This window comes from Podarcis bocagei (genome assembly GCF_964188305.1).
Source record: "Podarcis bocagei genome assembly, chromosome: 3".
Lineage (NCBI taxonomy): Eukaryota > Metazoa > Chordata > Lepidosauria > Squamata > Lacertidae > Podarcis > Podarcis bocagei.
The window spans coordinates 82989029-83012157 of NC_138127.1; the positions used below are offsets into that span (position 1 = coordinate 82989029).

The 23129-nt window shown below is 40.2% G+C and overlaps 1 protein-coding gene across 4 annotated transcripts in view; it reads right to left on the minus strand.

Moving 5' to 3' along the window:
* KCNK2 (potassium two pore domain channel subfamily K member 2) overlaps positions 1 to 23129 on the minus strand; it is a 132776-nt gene that overhangs the window by 19198 nt on the left and 90449 nt on the right. For all 4 annotated transcript variants that reach the window (XM_081186076.1, XM_081186077.1, XM_081186079.1 and 1 more), the window contains exons 5-6: positions 21652 to 21838; positions 7728 to 7867 (exon numbers count right to left, since the gene is read on the minus strand). In XM_081186076.1, the coding sequence (XP_081042202.1) occupies positions 7728 to 7867; positions 21652 to 21838 (327 nt within the window). The remainder of the gene's footprint in view (positions 1 to 7727; positions 7868 to 21651; positions 21839 to 23129) is intronic.

Consider the following 23129-nt stretch of genomic DNA (forward strand, 5'->3'; position numbering starts at 1 on the left):
CTAGACGAAAGGCCTATTTGGCACAGTATCCTGTTTCCTAACATGGCCAACCAGATGTATCCAGAAAGCCTAAAACTAATATATTCTATTCAGGGGCATGTTACCCGGCCACCATGACTAGGGTCTTACCCTCTCATCAATTTGTCTGGTCCACTTTTAGTGCCACCTAAGTCAGCACTCATCCCTACATTTTGTGAAAATTAATCCCCTAATTTAACTATGAGCTGTGTGAAGAAGTATTTTTCCTTTTTTTGTATGTTATGACACTCCCATTGTTCAGCTTCAATAGATGGTATTATGAGAGGAAGACAAACCTATCTCTGTCCACTTTCTCCATACATATACAGTGGTACCTCGCAATAAAAATGCCTCGTAAGACGAAAAACGCGCAAGACGAAAGAGTTTTCCGCTTTTTTAGTCGTTCCGCAAGGCGAATTTCCCTATGGGCTTACTTCGCAAGACGAAACGTCTTGCGAGTTTGTTTCCTTTTTCTTAAAGCTGCTAAGCCGCTAAGCTGTTAATAGCCACTAAGGCGCTAAGCCGTTAATAGCCGCTAAGCTGCTAATAGCCGCTAAGCTGCTAAGCCATTAATAGCCGCTAAGCCTAGTCCTAGTATCTTGAGACAAAGTGACAGGAACTCAAGCGTTTAACACCCCTGAGCCATATGTCAGATCAGGGCCCAGATTCACAGCCTTTCTCCCTAGCAGTTATACTATGCTTTTGTCTACTAGAAAAATATCTTCATATTACTGTGCCATTACAAGCTGGATGCAAGGTTTTCCTGGAAGTAAATGGATGTGAAATACTGAAGTGCCCTCATACCAGACCTTCCTGATCAGGTAGCACTACTGAACATAGAAGGCATGTAGAGGATTGCTGACCCAATATGTCTTCTATAACAAATGATTGGTTGCATTTTGTTTTGGGGAAATAATAATAATAATAATAATAATAATAATAATAATAATAATAATAATAATAATAATATATTATGTATACCCCACCCATCTGGCTGGGTTTCCCCAGCCTCTCTGGGTGGTTTCCAGCAGAATATTAAAATACAATGATTCATCCAGTATTAAGAGCTTCCCTAAACAGGGCTGCCTTCAGATGTCTTCTAAAAGTCCGATAGTTGTTTATTTCTGATGGGAGGGCATTCCACAGGGTGGGCACCACTACTGAGAAGACCCTCTGCCTGGTTCCCTGTAACTTTGCTTCTCGCAGTGAGGGAACTGCCAGAAGGCCCTTGGCACTGGACCTCAGTGTCTGGGCAGAATGATGGGGGTGGAGACTCTCCTTCAGGTATACTGGGCTGAGGCTGTTTAGGGCTTTAAAGGTCAGCACCAACACTTTGAATTGTGCCCGGAAAGTACAAATGAGCAGATATCCCTAGCAGAAAATATGCTGAATGTGTTTCTCTTTTTGTAAAACATGATTTGTTCATACAATCTATATACTAATAAAATATTTTCTTATCCAACGCCCAAGAAAACGCAAATGACATTTTAATTAAAATAATTTATAGCCACACTATCACCAACAGATGCACATTATCATGTCAAAAAAAAATAATACACCTGCAGTGAAACCAATACATTTGCCTACAAATGACTATCCATGCCTCAAAATGGTAACAGATGAAGACACGTCAGAAGATGGATTAATGGTCCATAAATGTGGGCCAATGCTTACATCATAGGAAATACATACTTTCACAAATCGCTAATCTTAATATTTGGTATAACCTTTCAGAAATTTACATGCTGAGAACCTCAAAGGACCAATAATTCTGGGAATCTACCATGCTGCAGTCACTACAACCATTTTGCATTTCATTGATAAGTGGAAAATATAACTCGCAACTGAACCTTTGGGTCTTATCACATTCGCTCTGTATTTCTGTCTAACTGTTCTGGTATATGTGCTGCCGAAGTGAGCATGTCTTTCTAACTGTTCGGCTGAAGTATTATCACTTGGTTAAAAGTAGAGAGAATTAAAAAAACAACACAGTGCATTGAACAGCTATGTCTTTACTTGCTGACAGCTATTGCTTGATTCAGTTATGCAGTAACAAAACACTCCAATTAAAGGAGCAGAAATTGGGGGGGGGGGTATAAAAATCTTTAAGAATTGTCCAGGTATTATAAATTACGGTACATCCTACTGCTGAGTACTAATGTTGTCGTCAGCACTCCTAACCATGAACTTGGCTTTTGAATGCTGACGGATTGTAGCCAAAAGGGGACCATTAAACAACCAGAGGCGGTTATCAGCACATCTGCAGGAACACTGAGATTTGCAGAAGTAAAAAATAAATAATTTTTAAAAGCCTAAGGGGGCAACCCTCTCACAAGCATGGACTGAGCAGGCTTAGTAGCCATGGAATGTAGAGTAATAATTGGAAAAGAAAAACGGGGGACAGTGAAATAGCTCTCTGGGACCCTAAACAGGGGAACTTCTTTTAGAGGAAAGGATTCTACATGTCCTGCTGGTTATGTATGAATAGCAAACTCAGGTGGGTGAGTGCTTATTAGTTTGGAAGCGGAAGAGAGCCACACATTTCTACATACCCAGAGGACTCGTTAAGTGCACAGAAGTACACTGGTTTGTAAATGAAAAACAGAATGTAAATTAAACCCTCACAATGTGCTGACAAGGCGCTGTCAGCTAACAGGACATGTAGAACGCTGAGGTTTCAGTTGGAGCATGGAAGAAGATCAGAGGTGAGGTGTGTATGAGAGAGAAAACAGGGTCTCACCTGCTCAAAACATAAGCTTATAATAAACATCCTGGAGGGGGATATTGTACCTGGGAATGTGTGCCATGAAGTTAAAAGTAAATCACCTCCCTGCATTATACAGGGATGTTTCAAGAGGAAGGAAAGAAGTTCATTTAATCCATCTCTACATCACTACATAGCTATGAGATGCTCTGGTTCATGCACAGAGAAGGGTGATATTAGGGCTGTGGAAAGTTTAAAATGTCACCTTTCCCTTCTACCCTCTTGAACCCTTAAGAGGTCTGAATACAAGTATAAGAGCCCTGTATTACTGCTTTTTCAGTGACTGTCTCTGAGAAGGTTTACTACTTGTGTTGCCACATGGGAATTAATGCCGAAGAACAAATTCTATCAGGGTAGCACTATTTAGTGTGACAGAGGATTTTTACTCAACCACTTGCTGCTGTTTCTTGGCCTCCAGTGGGATCAGGGCCCTTGCTCAGGTCATGGCAGGGTAGAAGAGAGAGAACACATTGGTGAGAGGTCACCCTCCATAAGGAAATTTGCAGCTTGTGCTGTGGTGTTGTGAAGTGCAGTGCAAAGCTCACACTCAGTGTCACACGCAGGAGAGGAGCCAAGGGGACACTGACGATGATCCACACAGGACTAGTAGCAAGAGGATAAAGGAATAGCATGTGAGGCTGCTACTTCCTCTTTTAGGACAATTTTAACTCACACGATAAGGACAACTCTTATATTGAAAAACAATGAAGATATCAACCTTCCTACTGTTCACCACTAAGGGATATTTTATTTTGTGACTGCTGCTAATGAACTGCTAAGCAGACCTTACAGTTTCAAATGAAATGATCTATTTCTTTTCTCTGTTAATATCTTGTATTGAACTTCTGCTACCTTTTTATTTATTAGTGAATTAGTGAACTAACACAATGACACCTTACATAGGACAGAATACTGATAACAAAAATAATTATCTGGCCAAATAACTTCTGTAGTTCTGGACTATTTGCATTTCTGAACATGTCTTCACTACAAATACAAACAACTACTAATATTGACTTTTATATCTATTTCTTCATTAATGACTATCTGTTTTAGAAGACTGTTTTTTATATGTTTTCCTGCATAACTAAGAAGAATCATTACAGTAACAGAATAGGAAAATTTCTTTAAACCTAGAATAACTTTTCTTTAAATCAGCAGGATTAGCAAGATTAGTTTGACCAATTTTTGTGTGTGCTAATGTTAAGTGCTAGTTTTGATTGAACCACTCTGAGACCTGCGGGTATTGGGCGGTTGTTGTTGTTTAGTCGTTTATGATAATAATAATAAATTATTTATATCCCGCCCTCCCCAGCTGAAGCCGGGCTCACAGCGGCTAACAACAGTAAAATGATACAACATTCTAAAATCATTTCATTATAAAATCAGTTCAAATCTGACTCTTCGTGACCCCATGGACCAGAGCACACCAGGCACTCCAGTCTTCCACTGCCTCCCGCACTTTGGTCAAACTCATGCTGGTAGCTTCGAGAACCCTGTCCAACCATCTCATCCTCTGTTGTCCCCTTCTCCCTGTGCCCTCAATCTTTCCCATCATCAGGGTCTTTTCCAGGGAGTCTTCTCTTCTCATGAGGTGGCCAAAGTATTGGAGCCTCAGCTTCAGGATCTGTCCTTCCAGTGAGCACTCAGGGCTGATTTCCTTAAGAATGGATAGGTTTGATCTTCTTGCCGTCCATGGGACTCAAGAGTCTCCTCCAGCACCATAATTCAAAAGCATCAATTCTTCGGCGATCAGCCTTCTTTACGGTCCAGCTCTCACTTCCATACATCACTACTGGGAAAACCATAGCTTTAACTATAAGGACCTTTGTCGGCAAGGTGATGTCTCTGCTTTTTAATATGCTGTCTAGGTTTGTCATTGCTTTTCTCTCAAGAAGTAGGCGTCCTTTAATTTTGTGACTGCTGTCACCATCTGCTGTGATCACGGAGCCCAAGAAAGTAAAATCTCTCATTGCCTCCATTTCTTCCCTTCTATTTGCCTGGAGGTGATGGGATCAGTGGCCATGATCTCAGGTTTTTTTATGTTGAGCTTCAGACCATATTTTGCACCTTTGTCTTTCACCCTCATTAAATGGTTCTTTAATTCCTCCTCACTTTCTGCCATCAAGGTTGTGTCATCTGCATATCTGAGGCTGTTGATACTTCTTCCAGCAATCTTAATTTCAGCTTGGGATTCATCCAGCCCAGCCTTCTGAATGATGAATTCTGCATATAAGTTAAATAAACAGGGACAATATACAGCCTTGTTGTACTCCTTTCCCAATTTTGAACCAATCAGTTGTTCCATATCCAGTTGTTCCATATCTAACTGTAGCTTCTTGTCCCACATAGAGATTTCTCAGGAGACAGATGAGGTGACCAGGCCCTCCTATTTCTTTAAGAACTTGCCATAGTTTGCTGTGGTTGACACAGTCAAATGCTTTTGCGTAGTCAATGAAGTAGAAGTAGATGTTTTTCTGGAACTCTCTAGCTTTCTCCATAATCCTGTGCCTGTTTGCAATTTGGTCTCTGGTTCCTCTGCTTCTTCTAAATCCAGCTTACACTTCTGGGAGTTCTCGGTCCACATACTGCTTAAGCCTGCCTTGTAGAATTTCAAGCATAACCTTGCTAGTGTGTGAAATGAGCGCAATTGTGCGGTAGTTGGAGCATTCTTTGGCATTGCCCTTCTTTGGTATTGGAATGTAGACTGATCTCCAATCCTCTGGCCACTGCTGAGTTTTCCAAACTTGCTGGCATATTGAGTGTAGCACCTTAACAGCATCATCTTTTAAAATTTTAAATAGTTCAGCTAGAATATCATCACTTCCACTGGCCTTGTTATTAGCAGTGCTTTCTAAGGCCCATTTGACTTCACTCTCCGGGATGTCTGTCTCAAGGTCAGCAACCACACTACCTGGGGTGTATGAGACATCCATATCTTTCTGGTATAATTCCTCTGTGTATTCTTGCTACCTCTTCTTCTTGATGTCTTCTGCTTCTGTTAGTTCCTTACCACTTTTCTCCTTTATTATGGTAATCTTTGTACGAAATGTTTCTTTCATTTCTCCAATTTTCTTGAACAGATCTCTGATTTTTCCCATTCTATTGTTTTTCTCTTTGCATTGCTCATTTAAGAACGCCCTCTTGTCTCTCCTTGCTATTTTTTTGAAATCTGCATTCAATTTCCTGTATCTTACACTATCTCCCTTGCGTTGTGCTTGCCTTCTCTTCCCCGCTATTTGTAAGGCATAGTTGGACAGCCAATTTGCTTTCTTGCATTTCCTTTCCATTGGGATGGTTTTTGTTGCTGCCTCCTGTATAATGTTACAAATCTCCATCCATGGTTCTTATAATTAATTAATTAAGAGAGCACCAACTCCAATATTAAACAATTCAGACTTTGTGATTAGCAGAGGAGACCCTGATGGCGGTGATGCCTTCGCAGGGATGATTCTCCCTTTGTGTACAGACTCTCTAGTGACATGCATCTGTCTCTCTCATTAACCTTCAGGAGGAATTTTTAAATATACCTGTTCACCCAGGCACTTGATGACTGAAAGATCTTGTTTCCAGCAACCTTTAAATTATTAGGTGTGTGTGTGTGTGTGGTAAAGATGATTGTTATCTTTCAGTTTTCAGAACAGCAATTAAGAAGATTAAGAGAATAAAAAGAAAAATCCAGACTGTTGTTTTTAAAACCTGAAATATATAGGGATCTTTTTTTCCCTAGGACAAAATGAGAACTTCAATTATTAAACTGTGATATGTTGGAAGCAAATATGAAAGCAGAGCTGGAAATAGGGAGATTCATTAAATTTATTATTTTTGGAAGAATATCAACATTAAAATTAATATTCTTTATAAAATAACATTTTTGTTGCTGCATACTCAAATAGCTAAAAGAGAGCTAAAAATGGAAGCATGACAGTGAATTGTGAATGTTTTTTTCTAAAATAATGTGCACCAACAGGGTTGAAGAAGATCGTTCATTTCCAGCTAATTATCATGTTGATTGTTTGGGAAGGATTGTAGATTGGTATTTTTAACAAAATAAAAATTTCTGAAATCATTTGGTAAAATGTTTTGTTGGAAGCTGACAGAAAGTGCTTTTGGAAAATAAAAATAGAAACGTAGTAAAAAGGATTAATAGTGCCCCCTATCCACTGTTTTATGGGAATTTTTTAAAAAACTACTTCTGCATTTCAAAATGCCCATTAACTTTTCAGCAATTTTAGCCACAATTTAACAAAAATGGAAATGACACTAACAAATTTGTTGATTGGATTAATAATAGCCAGATCAAGTTCTTCAGTCATCCAAGGGGAAAGCTGAGTGATACAAGGCCCGTATTATTCGAACATTGTCAAATAAAATATTTTCTAAACAATTTGCTAAGAACTCAAGAAAGTGGATTGAGACAGATGTATTCTTTGGAAAAATTAATATTTTTATCAGCCACGTTGTCTCAAATATACCAAACGATAATATATAAGGAAGAGGATAAAAGCGGATTACATTCAAAAATGGGGGGGGGGGGGGATAAGGGAGAAAAGATTTTGGAAGCTATGTGGAAAATTTAGATAAATATGCACAAATCTGAAACAATGTACACCAGCAGGGATGAATGATAAAAGAAAAATAAATCGCACCAATATCTAATTATGAATCTATTAAACAAAGACTAAAATAGCTCTAGAAATGTTAAGATGTTAAAATGTGTTTTATTATGTTGCAGCTAGAACAACTTGTTATCAGGTTTGTAGAAATGGAACTGTAGACAACAATATCAAGCAGTTACTAGAGCAGTTTTTACATTCTTGTAGTAGTATTTTGTAGCACTGTTTGATATTAACTAAATAAAAATTCTTAAACTAGGCTTACAAACTTAAACTTTGTAAAAATGGAGAATATTTGAGTCATAATCAGACTGCTTCAAGTTCCTTACCTCTTCCTTGGTCTTTTTGGATATAACTCGTAGCCAATCACCGATCATGCTCAGGACAGCAGCAAAATATGCAAGGCCTACAAGGATCCAGAACCATACCATTGGTTTGTAGACATCAGAATATTCAATATCTGACCCCCCTGAAAAGACAAAGTTCAATTTTTTTTAAAAAAAATGCACATAAATATAGCTTTCTGATTTATACTGATCATACTTTATTTACTTTTCATTCCAATTCATGAAAAATATTGGCCATTCCTTTTCTCTGAACTTATCATGAACTTTGCAGCACAATAACTTTGGTAGAAAGAAATTCAACCATGAAGCATACAGATGAAAGCCCCAATGAGGCCAAAATTCAGCCAACTTTCTTACCAAAAGCAGGTAACTTGTAAGTTTCATTTATTTTTGTGACAATGGCATGCACAATCTTAAATCTTTCCCACTGAACTCAGTTGCCAGGTTTGAATATAATACTAAATGATGGCTTAACATTGCATGTGTAAGCTTTAAAGCTCCCTTTTCTCCCTCCAGCTTTGGCATGGCTGAGAGAAGACCAGAAACATATTAAACCCACCAAGAGTTCCTAATTTTATCTGGATTCAGGGGAATTCTGCCAAGCTTAAACTCCAGTTAGTGAGCACACTGGAATCATGAACCACAGGTGGATCCTAATTTGTTTGTACAACCACAATTTTAACTAGCTAGTGTTCCTGAGGTTTTACACAATGATGAGGTTGTTAGTTTTAAAGTGCAAATGCAGGTTTCCATTCTCCTCCTGGCCACAAGATGGTCTTGTGAGGGCTCATTCATATAATTCAAAACTATTATTTAGCAAAAAGATCAATTAAACTTTAAAATAGCTGGATTGCATCCACAATTCCCTCCCCCTCCTTTTGTTAAGCAGGCCACAGAATCATAGGTAAACTGTGCAACTGGGGTTGCAATCCTATGCTTTAGTGCAACTAAATTCTGAGTAGATGTGATACAACTGTACTGTAAAATATTTGATTTCAGACTATTTTTGTATTAAATATGTGAAAAACAGTTTCCTTATTCCACATGCAGACTCATGTGTCCATTAACATTCACTTATTACCACTGAAACCAATGGATTTTAGCAGTACTCAATTAAAAGCTGGAATCACAAAGGAATCAAACATTCAGCTTGCTCCAAAAACCAGTTTGGCTACATCTGAATACTTGATATAACTACTCAATGCTGGCCCATTCCATACACATCACAGCAGTCTTTAGAAATCTATGGAAAGCAGTTTTACCAAAAATGAAAAGAAAAAGAAAGAAGAACAAAAGAAAAAAGCTCCAGTTCTATATTGCAGACAATGGTTGTTAAAGTACTGCTATTTGGCTTAAAAGAACTGAGAACCACTGGCAAATAATAAAAGGCAAATACCTGAAATTTCTGTGGGCTAACATATCAATCCACTATGCAGCATGGTTCAAAAGTATAGTATACTAGTATACATTTGTTGTATACAGATTAAAAGTGAAACAAAAATGACAATGGAAGTTTGTTTTAAGGCTTGTATATTATAAGCAGGAGGCTACCTGAAGAAGTGCCTAATCCCTTATATCCCTGCCCAATCTTGAGATCTTCAGGGCAGTCTGATCTTATAGTTTTCATTTCTTTTTATTCTTTGTATTGTACTTTTGTAAACAGCCTACAAACTATTATAGTTTAGTGGCATATAAAATGTTTGAATGAATGAATGAATTAAATAGTCGGTACTCTGGATAGTACCAAATAGTCGGTACATAACCCATTTTAATAATTCTGTTTTACATTTGCAATATTCAGGATCACCATTCAGTGAGGGTTTTATATTGACTGAAGCATTTATGGCCAGGGATAAGAAGAAATGATGTCATAGTCTAGCACTGGGTCTGAATTCATCACTACCCAACCCTAGGAGGCAACACTATGCTTACCAGGTGGGAATTCCAAAGAAGAAGCAGGAAGTTGACTAAGGATACAGGGTTTTATTCAAAAGGGCAGCAAAGGAGGCCAGGTATTGGTAGCGAGTTCAGAAAGCTCAGGATGAAATGTATGTGAGCGCCAGGAATCCATTCTGAGGGCAAGGGCTCACTGAAGAGTTACAGAAGGCAAAACCAGGACTTCAGCAAGGGCTGGCACAGTTTCATAAATTAAACTGGGGTAGGGAGAAGGAAGCCTCATCTAGGCTTCCTAAGGATCCAGTGCAGATAAAAGGGTAGGTGCCATTTTAATATTTTGGATATCAGAAATGCCTATGGCCAACCTTGACACCAGGATTGGCAAAGCTTTGAATACAATTCTTTAAAAAAATGCTAAGAAGGTTCACCTCAAGTTTTGCACTTTTGACTGATGTGAATTTTTGCACACCTCCATATTTTCTAAGTTAAGCATTGTCACCTAGTGGTAAACCAAGCTGCCTGCAATAACAGGCACTTAATGTTCCAGGCATTTTGAGGTTACGTGAGGATAAACCTGTCGTGAGTATTTAACACTGCTTTCAATTACAGGGTAAGCAATTTCATTGACTCCAGTACATTAGTGAAATTGTTTAAGTCTTCCTCCTAACATTCTTAGGCTACTGCTGTAGTCTGCAGCCAGCTGGCAGCTCTATCATCAACACCAACCGAATGTAGGCATTGCAGAAGAACTTTAAAGCAGAGGCAAATGATCTGCAGCTAGCCTTCAAGAAGTGAACAAAATATATTGTTGTACAATACTTTGCACGTTTTCCTTAAAATGCTACATTTGCTAAGGAAACAATCTTAGTAAAGACCTAGCAAGCTGAACCTATACTTAGGGGTGGCTGCAACACTTAAAATTTTAGAAGGACCCAGGGATCTTTACTACTTTATACTAAGCAAAACCTCAGGTCTAAAGAGCCTCAGAAATTAAATTAAGAATCTGTGTCACCCTGCTGTTATTCTAGGCAAGGCCAGATTATCAATGGTGAAGTTGGAGCAATTGCACGAGGGTCCTGCCTGTAAGGGGGTTCACGCTATCATCTTTCATTGGGGGTGGGGGAACAAGTCTGTTGGAATTCCAGGAAGAATATTAGGAAGCAAAGCATTCGTTCAAAGTATTCATTCAACTTGTTTTTATTATTGCTTGTTAGCCGCCCTGAGCCCGGCCTTGGCTGGGGAGGGCGGGGTATAAATAAATAAATAAATAAATAAATAAATAAATAAATAAATAATGATGTAGCTGATGAACTAGTTCCTGCCTTTCAGCATTTTTTAGCCAACCAAGAGAGGTGAGTTGTGAATGAGGAGTGATTTGTTTCAGCACCAGGAGTTAGGAATCCCTGGGCCCCAAAGAGCTGCTATTTTCCTTCCTTTTATTTCATTTCATTTCCTAGTCAACTGAATCTTTGTAGTTTGCCCAGATAGTGCAAAGCAGCAGCAGCAGTCAGTCTGGCCAGAAGGAAACGGCCTTTGCATTACATTATCCATTATTTTCTTTGTTATTTCCCCCCTTTTACAACCCCACTCTTGTTTCTTTAATTCTTCTCGTTCTTACTCCCTTCTTATCCATTTCTAGTGAGCACTGTTGCAACACCTCTGCTCATCATGTGTGTCAGGAAACTGACATCAGAGCAAAAGGAGAAGGAGAGGCTCTCCGATTCTGCAGGAGAAGGTACTAGCACCAGGGGGAGATGCAGCTTGGTAGAGGGGGAAGGAAATCAGCATAACACCAAGGATCCAGGAGGGCAAATGGGAGAAGAGGGGGAAGAGCTCCGGGATTCTTCCCTGGACATCAGTGAGGAGAGCACTGGTCCTCCACTGCCCATGCCCTCCCTGCGCAGAAGACTCCCACGCAGTGAGAGGCGGAGACGACTGGGGGTCAAACAGCTTTCATGCTGGAAAAGGTTTAAGAAACGCCCACAGACAGATTCTGCTAGCGACTGAGGCAGCCACGCTGAGATGGGCTGTGCAGTCAGGACAGTTTAACCCAGGCAGTTAAGCTCCCCAACGGGGACAGTTTACGCACGAGTAACTCCAATCCACTACAATGTGAGTTCTACAACACCTCGATCCATGACACCTCTTAATCATTATGTCATTTTCACAGCTCTTCCCTTGCAATAATCTTGCAAAGCAGATCAGGCTGAGATAATGACTTGTCAAAGTCTACAATGAGGGTTTCATGGCAGAACAGGAATGTGAACCTCTGCCTTCTACATCTAAACACGAAACTGTACCATACTTTGCCTGCTTGAGATTATGCTTCAGAGAGAATTAGCTCTAATTCTATAGTCTTTAATATGTTTCTGTTTTCATCTGCTCATAACGTAGTCTCATCTAGCTTTGTTACTATATTTAGCATGACCTCTGACATCATGTTGGAAGATGACAATGTACATGGAAAAGCTTTCTAACTTTTCACCTTCACAGAGCAATGTATTTTTCTGGAATTGTTAATGGAATTGTTTCATTTCAAACCAGCTGAAGAGAATTTACACTCAAGTCACAACCACACCATACATTTAAAACACATGGCTTCCCTCAAAGAATTCTGCAATTTACTGCTTCACACAGCTACAGTTCCCAGCACCTTTAAACTACAGTTCCCAAAATTCTTTCGGAAGTCACATGCTTTAAATGTATGGAGTGGATGCGACCTTATTGTACCCTAATTCTTCAAGCAAGGCTATGAATTGTTTCTCAAGGTGCTTTTCTCAGCTCATTTATCAGATGATAATTGCAACCATAAAGATTTCAATGCATCAAAAATGACCTCTTTCTCATTCATGTGGACTATTAATTTAGACATCTACTACAATTATGGACATTTTAAGCCAGCAGTAAATAATCTGTTCAGTGACAAAAGTCACAGTTGAAATGTAAGGAATAATAGATCATTGAATTAGATTAATTGTTTTCAAAACAGGTATAAAGAAAAATGAATATTTATCATAAGCATCTAGATTCATTGGGAAATTCTGTCCTGTAAATGTTTGTTCAGATATTGCAGCATAAAGCAGTTCACCAAATGCAAATTTCTCTGGTTGTTGCATTACCCTTTTCTCTCAGATTCTGAGATTTTTTTCAGGCAAAGTATGAAGTATATACAAAGCAATCCCATAAAAGCAAAAGGATCCCATAACTTGAACTGGTTAGTCTATTCATTTAAATAGGGAGAACATATTCAAATACATAATCCATTGTTTGCATGAAGAAATCCCTCTACTGAAATGAATGGAGTGTTCTACATGCACAAGAGAGCCATATAAAAATGGGAGCATGCATCGATTTTTGGATTGGCACATCTGTGTATAGACATTCACACACATTAGGCATAGATATATTGTATACAGATCTGATCTTAAGATGATTGCATAAATGGTTGTGTTATACCGTGCATACTCTGGGACTTGTCTAAATTATTTTTCTTTCAGTAAATCTCCTTGCTAGTCAACCTACTTTTACACTCTCCAAGATTAAAGAGTAGTTTGCCATTTGGCAGTAGCACATGCTGAAAGAAAGAAGAGTCTTAACATCACCTGCAATTATATACAGCATCTTGCTGGATGAAAGAAGTAGAGATACTTTACACAAGTGGAAATATTTTCATTATTGTACAAAAAGTGCTATCTTTCAGCAACAGACTGTAGAGAAGAAGTGAAAGCATTCCTTAAAAAAAATAAAAGTGGGAACAAATATATTCCTGCAGCTGAATAATCTGCTATCAACACCATCCATCTTCCATCTCTTTATCGTCTATTGTTATTTCAAAAAAGATTCTACTAGCATTTCTAATAAAGGTAAAAACCTCTCCAGGTCTATTTCATTTATTGATCTATTTGCAAATGCTTCTGACACTTATCTCTGTAAGGATTCTCTAAGCTTCCTCTTCAGTCCTTTCAGAAACATAATTTTCCAAAGCACATTTTCAAATAGTGGATTTAATGTTTTAATGTTCAAGGATACCTGGCTGGTGACTAGCAGGTTGATTAAAAGTGGTGAGGTGTAATGAAGCAGTGGAACCACAACAGCCTTGACACTCATGCTGGGGCAGAAGGAGGACAGGCAGGTAAATTGCTGCACCAGAAGGAGCTGGCAGAGTGATTTCAGCAGGCAAAAGTATGTTTGGTGGGTACAGTGGGGAGCTGCATGCTAGTGGAGTGACACTGGTATCACTCTGTGGGTGAAGGCCAGGAATAGCAGAAGGAAACTTCCAACCAATCCAACTGTTGCCCATCCACTACAAAGTCCACTGCGAAAGGGTTTGGGGATTTAATATGTTTTGGCCATCAAAAGGCAACATGGAGAGCTGAAGTGAAATAACATTAACATCTGTAAGAGGAGAGGATATAATATACACGCTAACAAAAAATAAATAAAACTTTGGCTGGGCATTTTTGACTAGAGTAGGTAGAAGCCAGACAGCTGTCTTCAAATGCCAGTTCTTGAATGAGATGCATGACTCATCACCATCAGAAATCTTTTCACATATTAAAGTAGCCCTGACCTATACAATTACATTTGCTTTGTTCTGCCAAGTTATTTGTTCAGGATACATACTCCATTGTTTTATTTTGTTTGCAGAATGAAGGAAAGTATAAAAACCACACAGGCACACACCTGAACAAGGGAAGGTTATCCTTGCTGGTTGTTCAAGAAATCTCAAGTGGCGTATGGTATTCTTCTGGAGCTCCTCTCACATGGGGCTTTGGGAAGCTATATTAGATGTTTCCACTCCTTCACCAAAGAGGAAATTTCAGAAGGTGGTACTTATGGGATACCTGTTGACTCAATGGCTGCTGGCCTATCTGGGTTATCTTAGGTTCCTAGCCTGTTTTCCCATACTACTTAACATCTATGTGAAATGACTGTGAGGGTTTGTCAGGAGATCTGAATTGTGATGCCACCAATTTGGAGATGATGCCCAACTCTTATCTCTCATTTTCATCACATTCCAGAAATGCTGTTGAAGTTCTGGAGCCAAGAATGATGGAGGCTAAAAAATAAGGCTTGATGCTAAGAAGACAGGTGAGATTCTGGTCAGCAGAATAGCTACTCCAGGAATCAGGACTCAGCCCTGTGGTGTTTTCTGGAAAGCACAGATTCATAGTTTGGGAATGCCTATGTATATAGTATTGACCCTGAATGCTCATCTATGACCAGATGTGCTGATACCTCACTTAGACTAGTGGACCAGCTATCTCTAATCCTGCAGTAGGCAGGTAAAATCTAATTCAAGTATGCCCATTGTGATACTTGTCTTAATAACATCACATCTGAAGTACTTCAAAGTGTTTCACATGGTGCTGCCTTTGAAGAATGCTTGTGATCAGCAGCATATTACATCATTTCTGAGCTGCATTTCTCCCAGTTTATTTCCAGGCTCACTTCAAAACACTAGTAATGCACCTTTGAAGCTCTATATGGCTTGGACCCATAGTACCAAGGACCACCTTATCGAATGATCACATACCCACATTCATCTGCAGAGGCCCCCCCAAATCATGTATAGCTGAGACCAGGGAGGGGACTCTTTTGGTGATAGTGTCCAGACTCTGGAGTTCCTGTACAGAAAAGTCCACCATGCTGCTAATCCTGATGGGATTTCACTACAGTGCATGGTTGACCTTCCTTTTGGGGAAGAAATGTCAATTTTTAGTGCCTTTCTTAAAAGCTGCTTGATTGGTTTTATTCCTGTTCTTATGGATTGCTCTTCCAGTCTTCCACTGCGTTGTTTCTTCTTTTGAATTATGTTTTTAGTCTTTTATTGTATTTGTTAATGTTTTATAGTACAAAATTGTTCCAGTTTTTATTTTATACGAATTACCCCCTTGTACTGTCAAGCTTGAACATTTAGGGAAGACAGGATATAAATGTTTCAAACAAGCAAAGTAAACTAATAGCAGAGAACTTCAAATCTCAATCATATTATTATGTTAACTTGTATAAAATTATCTTTCTGTATACCTGATACGGAGAATTTTTTTAAAGAGCCAATAAAATTGAACCATATGGAGCTTTAGATTAGTTTTCCTCATATACGAGACCACATGCAGCATGGAAAACTGCTTTTGAAATTGGTTTAATAAAAAAATAATAAAAGTGATGACATTAGAAGTAGCTGTTAAAGAAAAAGCTTAAAAGTTCAACTATTGCATTGAAATTGCTCAACTGCCAACAAAAAAATACAAATTGTACCTATGATTGGCCTCTGCACCTGAGAAGTGGAAAGCAGACAATGTGACACAAGTTTTTAATGAAGGGATTCAGGATGAAACAGGAAAATTATAGGCCAGCTAGCTTAAATCAGTTCTGGGAAAGTTTGTGGAAAGCATTTCTAAAGATAATATAAAGAATATAGAAGAATGTATTGCTGATGAAGAATCAATATGACTACTGAAACGGTAGTCTCATTAGTCTTTCAGATACAGATAGGTAGCCGTGTTGGTCTGCCATAGTCAAAATAAAAAAAAAATTCCTTCCTGTAGCACCTTAAAGACCAACTAAGTTAGTTCTTGGTATGAGCTTTCGTGTGCATGCACACTTCTTCAGATACACTGAAACAGAAGTTGCCAGATCCTTCTATATAGGATTTTTTTTATTTAGTCTTTCAGAGTTATCTGAGAGTATTAGAAAGCATACAGACAGAAGTGACCCAGTGAACTTTGTGTGGCTGGACTTTGAAAAAGGGTTTTGACAAAGGCTCTCGCTAAAAAAGGTTTCTGAACAAATTTAGCAGTCATGGAATAAGATTATGGGTCCTCTTCTTGGTCAGCAACTTGTTAAAGATCAGGAAGTAGAGAATAGGAATGAATAAATAAGTTCTCACAATAAAAGAATGTAAGAAGCTAAGTTCTCAAAGGATCTGTATTGGGAGTGAGACTCGTGCAATTCCCCTTCTTCATAACTTTTTCTGGAGTTAGAAACGAGTCACAAGGTGGCTAAGTTTGCAAATGATACCAAATTATTCAGGTGGTAACAACAAAAAGGGATTTTGAAGAGCTCCAAACAAATATTACAAGACCTGTGGAATGGGCATTATGGTCAAATCAGTTAAGTGTAAGGCCGTGTGCAGGGGAGAAAACAACCCTCACATCATAGGGCCATGGTGGGTAACCTTTTGAAATTGCATGTTAGGGATTATTATTAAGGAAAATAAACCTGCCAGTGTCATACTTGGAATACTGTATATAGTTCTGGTTGCTGCATCTCTAAAAGGATATTGTACAGCTGAGAAAATGGAAGAAAATGGCAACCAAAATCACCAAGGGCTGGATCCGCTCTCCTGTAAGGAAAGGTTCTAAAGTTTGCAGCTACTTATTTCATTTAGAAAAAAGCAACTGGGGATGTAGAGCATGATAGACATGCATAGACAGAGGGCCTTCTTGGTAGTGGCGCCCGCCCTGTGGAACACCCTCCCCTCAGATGTCAAGGAAATAAGCAGCTATCTTCTTTTTAAAAGACATCTGAAGGCAGCCCTGTTTAGGGAAGTTTTTAATATTTAATGCTGTATTATTTTTAACACTTGATTGGAAGCTGCCCAGAGTGGCTGGGGAAACTCAGCCAGATGGGCAGGGTATAAATAATAAATTATTATTATATTATTATTATAAAATTGCCAGAACATAGACTCATGAAATGAAGTGGAGTAGTGGAAAACTCAGGACAAATAAAAGGATGTACTCCTTCCCACAGCCCATACTCAAATTATGGAATCTATTTTCATATATGTGGTGACAAGAGGGAGGCAGGGAGGGGGTTTATTGGTTTGGGCTGTTGTTTTTTCTGCTCTTCTTTTTATTATGTATTTTGTGTTTTTATCTTGTATTTTTACATTGTGAGCTGCCCAGAAGCTGGTGGACTAGATTGGCATTTGGAATGAATCAGCAGGGTTCTTCTTATGATCCTGGTTTGAAGCGAGTGCCCCTAGACCGTAGCTTTCTGGCTTGAATGTCACCAAAAACACATTAAGCAAAGCAAGAATTAAGTCGAGCATATGAAGTGTGTGTGTGTGTGTGTGTGTGTGTGTGTGTGTAGTTTCGTCTTTCACTGCAGTACCTGTATATGGCTTAAATCTTTTCCATAAGTTTGCAAGAGATGCAGACACAAATCTGCTCCCTCCAAGTAAAACCTTGGTCTGGATTGTCTACTGCAGTGTTTCCCAACCTTTTTTGGGCAAAGGCACACTTGTTTCATGAAAAAAATCTCGAGGCACACCACCATTACAGCCCCGTGACGTCAGCGCGCAGCGTCACGCCGGGAGGGACATGAATTGCTAGCAAATTACATAATCACCTCCTTGAGGGCTGGCTCATCTTCTCCGAAGGCAGAACCCCATTAATTAACAGGACAGACTCACACCATAGCCAAGACGAGGGGGGGAAACCTCAGTCATGCACAGTCATGCACATGTGGGGGCTAAATGAGGACGAAGACCGGGCAGAGAGCAGGGTTCAAATCACCCCACCTGGCCAGGACAATCCCTGGGTGCTCCCTTGGGCCACTCGCCTGACCCACCTCGCAGGGCTGTTGTTGCGAGGATAACACGGGGAGAACCACGCGCGCCCCCGGGAGCTCCTTGGAGGAGAAAGCGGGCGATGAATGCAATGCACGAAATATATGAGAGGCGACCAGGTTTTGCAGGTGAGGGCCCCCCGCCAGCCTCCGCTTCCAACACCCGGCGCAACGACGCCGAAGTTTTCCCCCGGGCTCGGCGAGCAGCGCTGCTCCCCTCCCCGGCTCCCCTTCGCCCTCCCGGCTCTCACTGCCGCCCACTGGGGACCCCCCTCACCTGCCAAGTCCGGAGCGCCGGTGGAAGTTGCATGCATGCATGCAGGGCGCCGCGTTGCCATTGCATTGCACTGCACTCCATGCAACGCCTGCACGCATGCATTGCCTTGCACGCCCGCCAAGGGGTCTCCCCGCGGTCCGATGCGTCCCCTCCGGCGCGGATGCAGCATTGCAAAAATAAAAAAACCCCGACGCAGCCCTACCTGGGGGGCAGCCTCCGCCTCCGCCGCTCCGCCTCCGCAGGGATTCCCGGGCTCCATCCTGCCGCCCGATCTCCGCGGGGGCGCAGGCAGGCTGCGCGGGGTCTGCGCGGGGTCTGCGCGGAAGAGCCCCTGCCCGCCCGGCCGCCGCCGCTGCGCTCATTCCATGGCCGGGAGAAGAGTGCTTCAAACAAAACGCCCGGCCCGCCAGGCCACGCTGGGAAACGTAGTTCGCGCACCCCGCGCGGGCGCGGAGCCCAAGGGCGAGGGGACTACGGATCCCAGCAGCCCCGCGCCGGGGACGGAGGGGGAGAGGCCGGGTGCAGGGATGGAGGGACGGGTGGGCGAGCGAGTGAGTGAGTGGCAGCCGCCAAGCCTTGGCCGAGAGCCAGGAAGGGCCTCCCCGGAGGAGGAGGAGGTGGAGGGAGGCGCAGAGCGGGAGGGAGGGAGGGAACCCCAGGGGTCATCTAGTGACGGCGCCCCAATCGAAAATTTGACTTAAAAAAAAAATCTTTCGAATTTTTTAATTTTTCCCGCGGCACACCAGGCAACATCTCGCGGCACACTAGTGTGCCGCGGAACAGTGGTTGGGAAACACTGGTCTACTGTGACCTATGGAAGATTAGTGAGTGGATCAATTACTTAGTGAGTAGACAAGATTACTTTGGGTCCCTTTTCTATGAAAAGCCTGGGCAACGGTCTGATCAATTCATGTTTGTTTATTTATGATTTGCATTTATAGCCCACACTTTACCAAATGTACCTAGGACAAGTTGTAAAAATATAAAAATTAAAATAAGTATAATGTATAATTAAAATCATAAAACCACAAACTCTCTCACTCACAGACACACACAGAGATATAATGTATACTCTTAAAGCATACAATATGAAGTGGTGGTTGCACTCTGCTTCAGTTTGTTCTGCAATGCTTCCCCAACGCTACCACATTATTGCTGTCCAGAAGGCCTACAGTGCAGCAAATGTGGGACAAAAATTAACCAAAGCATTTGCGGTGTAACTGTTAAGGGATTTCAGCAGAAAGTTACAGGATATGCACAGATTGGAAATGAAACAGTGTGACCACCCCAAAGCCATTGCATGTGCATTGAAAACTGGGTCACATGTGACTGCCCCCATGAGCACATACTATGATGCATGTGCACACACACAAAAAAAAAAAAAAAAAAAATGCCAGGAGGGGTCCTTTGTAGTTGTTACTTTAAGACCTCCATTTTTTACTCCACATTTTACTTTTTGGTAGAGAGTCAAACCAACAGTGCAGATAGCAGTATAAAGGTAAAGGTAAAGGGACCTCCGACCATTAGGTCCAGTTGTGGCTGACTCTGGGGTTGCGGCGCTCATCTCGCTTTATTGGCCAAGGGAGCCGGCATACAGCTTCCGGGTCATGTGGCCAGCATGACTAAGCCACTTCTGGTGAACCAGAGCAGCGCACGGAAACGCCGTTTACCTTCCTGCCGGAGCAGGACCTATTTATCTACTTGCACTTTGACGTGCTTTCAAACTGCTAGGTTGGCAGGAGCAGGGACCAAGCAATGGGAGTTCACCCCATCGAGGGGATTTGAACCGCCGACCTTCTGATCGGCAAGTCCTAGGCTCTGTGGTTTAACCCACAGATAGCAGTATAGTTAGCAGCAAAATCCATATGAAGCTGCCACTGAATCACGGCTATTGGTTCATTTAGTTCAGCATTGTTTTTACTGACCGGATTTCAGGCAAGGAATCTCTCTCTGCCCTCTCTGGAGATCCCTGGGATTGAAGCTGGGAGCTTTTACATGCAAAGCAGATAGTCTACCACTGAGCTACAGAGAGAATCCCAATGTACGGAGGTGTATATCAGGATATTTTTTTTAAAAATGGTCTTGACATGACACTAGAACTGTATGAAAAAATTTTGCATCAAGTGGTCCATGAAGTGGAAAATGAGCAAAAAAATTATACTAACAGAAATTACTAACATACTCTATGTTCTAGTCAATGTTCTACAGTTAAGTGAGCCTTTGCACATAATGTTCCTACTGTAAACATAACCAGGGTAAGCATTTCATTGCATAAAAGCAAGATAAAAATACCAGTTCTATGGCTTTGAATAATATACCAGTTTTGATAGAACACCAGCCAGGAGAATAGATGCCTTTGGGAATTATTTATGCTTCCTTCTGTGTTGGTTTTATCAACATAACCATACCATAGTCCATTCTTGTCTATGAGGATCACAGTTTTTTGAGCATGGAAATAGAATCCCAACGTCATTTTTGTATAATATATGCATAAAGGAATCAAATTTTTCATGCATGTTTCATACAAGAAGAAAATGACAACAATAGGACATTTTCACATTTTAAAACATACACATTTCAGTAGTCGAGTATGAGCCTATATAGATGAAAACATTATGACATATTCTCATATGTCAGAGTCTATATTTTAAAAGCCTTTCAGGTCCTTTTGATAATGTTTTACAGAGATAATTGAGGCAGTTGGTTGGTTGTATTTTGCTGCTGATAGCCTGGTATCCAATATTTTAATGTTTTTCTTATTTTGTTTATTTATCTATTTATTTATTACATTTGTATACTGCCTTTCATTCGTAGAGCTCAGGACGGTTCGCAGCATAAAAATACAAGATAACACCACAAAATACATTTCTTAGTTGTTGTGGCTGTATATTCCATGTTACAATCTGTAAATCACACTGATTTTTCTTTTATATAAAGAGTGGTATATAAATGAAATAATAATTTAGTAAATAAATAAGACACTAAACTGCTTGGAGGTTGTTGGGTTTGTTTGTTTGTTTGTTTGTTTGTTTGTTGTTTACTAACAAGCAGCATATAAATCTTAAGGAATAAAATAAATAAATAGTATACACATCTCTGTATATTTTTAAAAAACTGAAACAGCAGACTTTAGTAAAAAAATTATTAAAAACTTACCTGCAACGTAGTCACCAAACCCAATCGTTGATAGGGTGATAACTACAAAATATATTGCATCTAGTGTGTCCCAGTCTTCTATGTGCTTGAATATGACTGCAGGGAGAGCAACAAACAGCACACAACCAAACAGTATGAATATTATTGTCGATATGATGCGAATCTTTGTCTGACTCACATTCCATTTCTGGGAGGGGCGGAAGAACAAAGAAAGGGAAAGGTGGATGGAAGAAGAGAAGAATCCATTATTAGTAAAACAGTGGCTTTGTATGTATGCATGTATGTGTTTATAAAATGTTAATGTTTTTACTAAAAACCTCTAGACACAACGTTTAAAAGTTTCTAAGAAAACAAAGCATGCAGCAAAACAGCACTAAGAGCAAAAGCACAAGGTTGACAGTGGGGGCGGGAATCTTTCATGGGTACAGGGTAAATAAGTTTCAGCAATGAGTCTCCCCAAGACCCAAGGAGACAAGTCTCATAAGAAGATAGCGTGGGCTGACAATAGAAATACATGATTGCGAAAAATGCAAAATAATGTAAAATTGATGTGCTTTATTTTCTTATGCCTTAGGTTGTTTTGGTTATATAAATTAGTCTCATTTAGGTTCTACACATTTTTCCTTCAAGGAATTTATTTCCTAGGATAATATAGTGTGATGTTGGTTTTTTAAAAAATGGCACCAAAGTCGCTGCAGGAATTCAATGTCACTCTTACCCTTTTATGTCTGTGGTCATGATACATAAACTCCACAGGTGAAACTAAAGTAAATATTTACATGTGCTCTGGGCATGCTCTTATTATTAAAGTGAGTGCAATGATTCTTGTGCATTTCCTCCCAACACAGCTTCCTTTTTCCTCCTTGCTTTCTTGTGCAATGTGTTTTTATAACTTTCAAGGCCAAAAGCCCTTTGGTAAAGGCTTTATATAAGCACCAGGGTTTTACCATTGTCTTAGGCAACTTAGATAGATACTGCAGAAAAAGTAGTACAATTCACCTCATGGCCATTTTTCTTACTATTATTTTATTGGGGAAAGTAGTTTTGGGAGGTGGCATCATGATGCAGAGAAGTGCGAGAGATGTTTAGCCCTTTGTGCACCTTTACATCTCTGCTCTAAATAATCCACCCCATAGCACAGTCCTTGGTAGCAGGGCAGCAGAAGGGCCAGAGAAGAAATGCAGTAGGCATGGTCTTTGCTCTGGGAACCTAAACATGTACTTGTTCGTGCTACATGTAGCTGTACACACTTTACCTCTCGACAACTTCCAAAGCTTTTCCACCATGTAAAATGATTAATTGCATTAATTGCATCTTGTAGTTTTGTAATGGATCCTGTTATATGCTTTATATTATTATTATTTTATATGCCTGTTGCCTATAAAATAATAATAATATAAAGCATATAACAGGGGGTTATATGCATATAACAGGGGGGTCACGAAGAGTCGGACACGACTAAATGACTAAACAACAAC